This window comes from Benincasa hispida, chromosome 3, assembly GCF_027475165.1.
Source record: "Benincasa hispida cultivar pf3 chromosome 3, pf3_genome.v1.1, whole genome shotgun sequence".
Taxonomy (NCBI): domain Eukaryota; kingdom Viridiplantae; phylum Streptophyta; class Magnoliopsida; order Cucurbitales; family Cucurbitaceae; genus Benincasa; species Benincasa hispida.
Window position 1 is genome coordinate 8,282,423 of NC_143480.1, and position 5,066 is coordinate 8,287,488.

The 5,066-nt window shown below is 35.4% G+C and overlaps 1 protein-coding gene across 2 annotated transcripts; it reads left to right on the forward strand.

The window, feature by feature from the left end:
- The first annotated feature begins 270 nt into the window (after positions 1 to 270).
- LOC120072943 (phospholipase A1-IIgamma-like) lies at positions 271 to 4,631 on the forward strand. Of its 2 annotated transcripts, XM_039025478.2 has the most exons (3): positions 382 to 1,232; positions 1,942 to 2,485; positions 3,176 to 4,631. In XM_039025478.2, exons 1-3 carry the CDS (start codon positions 510 to 512, stop codon positions 3,238 to 3,240), a joined length of 1,332 nt encoding a protein of 443 aa, XP_038881406.1. In that variant the 5' UTR covers positions 382 to 509; the 3' UTR covers positions 3,241 to 4,631. The 2 variants fall into 2 exon arrangements, with proteins under 2 accessions (XP_038881405.1, XP_038881406.1); XM_039025477.2 differs by lacking the exon at positions 3,176 to 4,631 and having other exon boundaries at positions 271 to 1,232; positions 1,942 to 2,816.
- Positions 4,632 to 5,066: the final 435 nt, after the last annotated feature.

Below are 5,066 nucleotides of genomic sequence, written 5' to 3' on the forward strand. Positions count from 1 at the left end.
AATCTTAGACCTCAAAGTATGCGAAATCAAATTTCAAACCTCGAAATTAATAGTATATATCTATGCTTCATTTATATGGTTTTTTTTTTTTTTTTGAAGCCTCATTTATAAGAAATTGAACATACAAATATTTACGACTTCTTCTACAAAAAATATTTATAACTTAATTATTTAAAATAAAACTGAAATATTTACTTATAAATTTAAAAACAAAAGAGAACGCAAAGTATACTTGCCTTGACAAGCTCGCAAGCACATTCCATACCTTCCAGTTTTATGTTTCCCACTTTTAGGTATGAGTCTATGACTTCAAAGCCAAGCATATCTTTGTCGATATTCCCAACTCTTCATTCTTCAACTAACCTTCAATGGATCTCTTGTATATTGCAAGTTGTTGGGTATCCAAAATCGGAAGTGGGTTAAAGCAAATTAAACCCAGCCTCTCCAATAATTCTCTGCAGACGAGATTTGTTTTCTTTATGTTCATCAGAAAGCAGAATTTGGTATAAATGAACTGCAATTCGAAGATCAAAAAAGCAGTAGGAATCAAGTGTGGCAGAAAAAACATAAGATTGTGGAAATGTTTTGGTAAGAAAAAAAAGGCAACAAAGACGGCGATGGATCATAATAGCGGCAGAGCAGAGAATAATAATAATAATAATAATTGGAGACAATTAATGGGGTCAAACAATTGGAAAGGCCTTTTGGAGCCTCTTCAAATCGACCTCCGACGCTACTTGATTCACTACGGACAAATGGCTCAGGCAACATACGATACGTTCAACACCGAGAAGGCCTCAAAATTCGCCGGAAGCAGCAGATATTCAAAGCAAGATTTCTTCGCAAAAGTTGGGCTGGGAAAAGGGAAGAGCGCCCCATATAAATACAGAGTGACCAAATTCTTGTACGCAACTTCGCAAGTCCAAGTGCCTGACGCTTTCATTGTGAGGCCGTTGTCGAGGGAGGCTTGGAGCAAAGAGTCCAACTGGATTGGGTATGTGGCGGTGGCGACCGACGAAGGCGCGGCGGAAATGGGGCGGCGGGATGTTGTGATTGCTTGGAGAGGGACTGTGAGAAGCTTGGAGTGGATCGATGATTTTGAATTTGGTTTGGTTTCGGCTCCGGAAATATTTGGGGAATCCAGCGATGTGAAGATCCATCAGGGTTGGTATTCCATTTACACTTCAGATGATCGACGATCACCATTTACTAACAACAGCGTCAGAAACCAGGCAAGTCCTTTCTTTTCTTCCCATTATCACTCTTTCTACAAATTGTTCTCTTAATTTATTATCTAAATGATTTTATTTTTATGAATTATTGAGATAATAATTATTTATGTCTTAAAAATTCAACTTATAAAACCTATTTTTATATTGGATTTCTTTGTTTCGTTATTAGACGTTTTCAAAATGTTTAGAAAAGCAATAAAAGAGTAGGTAATCTCAACAAAGCTTTGAAAACCAATGAAAGAGTAGGTTTTAAAAACTTATTTTTATTTATTTATTTTATTTTTTGTTAAATTTGACTATGAATTTAAATAAAAATAACTATAAATAAATGTTAAGAAAATAAGCAAAAATAAAAAAAAATTCAAAAACCAAAAATAAAGAAATTTGTTCTAGAAGTAATATTCATAAGCATAGTTTAACCAAAAACTAAAATTATTATGATCTCATATGATTTTTAGTTTTTTGCTTTCGAAAATTGTGCTTTTATCTTTACCAATTGTCATATAGGAAATTTCAAATTTATAGCAAATTTTAAAAATAAAAAAGTTTTTTTTCTCTATATTTTTTAATTTTTAAAAGTTTGCTTGATTTTGAAATGAATCATGATATATAAAAAAAATATTAAGTGTTTATAAGCTTAAAATTAAAAATAAAAAATAAATACTTAAGAATATGAAATCAATAATAATGATCTATCGCCTGCGATCAGGTTATGAGTGAAATAAAAAGATTGGTAGAAGAATACAAAAATGAAGAAATGAGCATAGTTACAACAGGGCACAGTCTTGGTGCAGCAATAGCAACATTAAACGCCGTGGACATTGTAGCAAACAAACTCAACATTGCAGCGACAACAGGGCAAGCGTTTTCAGTTACATCTTTCGTTTTCGCAAGCCCAAGAGTTGGAGATTCAGAGTTCAAAAGGGCATTCTCAGAGTACAAAGATGTGCATGTGTTACGAGTTAAAAACGCCATGGACGTGGTCCCAAATTACCCGATCATTGGGTACCCAGAGGTGGGAGAAGAACTAGAAATCGACACTCGAAAATCCAAATACTTGAAGAGCCCAGGGAGTTTGAGCAGTTGGCATAATTTGGAAGGGTACTTGCATGGGGTTGCAGGGACACAAGGGAAGAATAAAGGAGGATTTAGGTTGGAGATTGAGAGGGATATTGCGTTGCTGAACAAGAGCCTTGATGCTTTGAAGGATGAGTATCTTGTGCCTGTGGCATGGCGGTGTTTGCAAAATAAAGGTATGGTTCAACAGAGTGACGGGTCTTGGAAATTGATGGATCACGAGGAGGACAATGAGTTTCCATTTCATTAAATCTATTTTTAGTGATTATTTATTTTTGTCGTTTATTTCTTAATTTGTTTTTTGCTAATTGTGTAAACATGGACTGGGTACCTTTTGTTTTTGCTAATGGTGTGTTTTTAGCGACAAATTTTTTACTTTTGATTTACAAAAATTCTATCTTGTAACGTCATTTGTGAGTTAGTACTTACTTCAGAGCAACCATCTTTTTGTAACTCATACTAATTGTACTTAAAGTTTCACACTTAGCAAATTCTCCTTGAGAACTTCATCAATTATTCTTAGAAGTTCATATTTCCTTTTTCTTTTTACAAAGGTATTATTTAAGAATACTTTTTTTTTATGCCAAAGTTTGGTTAGAAAGTTTAGGCTAACCTTGGAAGAGGAGGTAAATTTGTATCTTCCAAGGAAGAGAGTTTTCCTACAAAGCATAGAAAACTACACACCAGTATAGTGTAGGCCACGAATGCTCTGATGTTAAGTCTAGAAAGAGTTGAAGGTTCTCAGTCTAAGTTTTAGTTGGTCAATTAGCTTTCCTTGCTCCTCTCCCTTCTCATTTATTTATAGTCTTTTTTCCTTCGTCCTTTTCCTTTTTCATTTTATACTCACCGTTTCCTTATTCTTTCAGGATTCTACATCATATCAAACCTGTGCAGACCGAGGCCGGTCCAGGCTTCTTTTTTGCAACTTTGACAATTCAGGCTTTCGGTCAATGGGCCTACTTTAGTGGGCTCGACCTCGGCCTCAGTTTGGGTGAGGCTGACTAGGCCCATTTTTTCCTTGGCCCATCTCTTCACTTTTTCTTTCTTCTATGATGTTTTTGCCCTTAATTCTAGAATCCATCCATAACATTAGCCCCCATTCTCAAGTTAGGACTCGTGGCTCTTTTGGCTATTTTGTCACGGGTTTTAATCCTAAGAACCTATTTTAGAAATATGTTCTTCCTCTTCGATTTCCACGCCACCTCATTGCAAAATTCAATTCAGACTTTCTAGGGGTTATTAGGTCAATCAAGCCAAACCCTTTTGAGGTCAAACTGATTTCCTAAATCACTTCTCCATCTCATGATAAAGTTATGCACCATGTTGTGTCGTGCCCACTTCAAGGATAGACTCTTCACAGATTATTGCCCTTTATACCCTAGGTATACCTCAAGTCATGAGCTAACTTGGAATATTATCTGGTCGATCCTTTTAGGATTCAACCAGCTTCCTGGCCTAAATCTTTGTCCTTTGGACAGAGCTGTGGTCACTTTATCTTTATGTCCCTTAGATAAATTGTAGCTTCTTTATGTCGATCTTCTTCATTGTATTACCTTTCCAGCTATAGCTATCTTGTCACTAGCGACTGTGTTGGTTCTATTCCAACCGCCATTTGTCTTCAATCCTTTTGGTGCCACATGTTGCCCTCTCCTTGGTCGGTTATGAATCAATACCGATCGGGCTTAGTTACCTTTTAACTTGCATCTTTAGAATTGAACTCTCCCATTTTTGCCTATTGCATTTCCTTTCACAATATTCAAGGGAATCTCACCAACTTTTGCATGCTCTCCTATCTTTTAGTAGAAAAAAATCTTTGATTCCCTTCCTTGAATTGTTATGTTATGTCTTTTTTGGCTTCCCATGTTTATGCACTATTGAATCACATCATCTGGGAAAATAGATCCTTAGGTTGTCTTGGTTAAGTTTTAGGGAACATCTCCTAGCTTCTTGTTCCATCTTTTCAAAACTTTAATACTTCTTCTTTCACACACATTTCTTTTTATTCTCCCTTTCCTTGTTGCAAAATCATCTTCCTCATCCAGTTTGACCTTTCTCTTTCTCCATCCTTTATATTATCACTCCGAGCTATCATTCATACATTCACAACTCCTCTCGAGTCTTACCTTTTTCTTTAGGTGGGTCTTCTTTAGTATATTTTGCTAGTTGAAATTTCCATTCTCATGGCTAGTGGTAATGACTATAGTTTGATTACATTTGATTGTTGGGGTTGATGCCCTAAATCTCGTAGGGTTCTATAGTTTGTAATTGTATTGTACAAACATTTTATTTATGTAATAAAATATATGATGTTTTATTTCAAAATTAGTTGCATTAACCACAAAACAATAAACTACATTAACCACAAATCAATAAACTAACATCCAAGGTTATCTTGTAGCTTAAACATGTATGTAAAGACATATAGGTGGTTCATGTTTAAGTGATACCTTAAATGGTCTGTAGTAGATGGATAAGGCTTGATACCTTATCTTGGTGACACTACGAGTATGACCCGCTTTGTAGATGTTACATTTGGTATAAAGTGCTACATTGATCTGATTCTGATCATTCATGTGGAGACATGTGAACGAGGATTCTATACAAAAAAGTTTGTATGAGATCGGACCATGAAATGACTAGTCTCATTATATAATGTTGTTCATAATAGAGGCTTACTTTTCACCAGGATAACCATAGGTAACATAACTTGAATCCTGAGTGAGTTGTGAACTCCTGCCCATGAGGGTGGTCGTTGGA

Coding starts and splice junctions, on each gene's coding strand:
- LOC120072943 (XM_039025477.2), top strand. CDS start 510: ATGAACTGCAATTCGAAGATCAAAAAAGCAGTAGGAATCAAGTGTGGC. Junction 1,233..1,941: donor ACAACAGCGTCAGAAACCAG/GCAAGTCCTTTC, acceptor GCCTGCGATCAG/GTTATGAGTGAAATAAAAAG.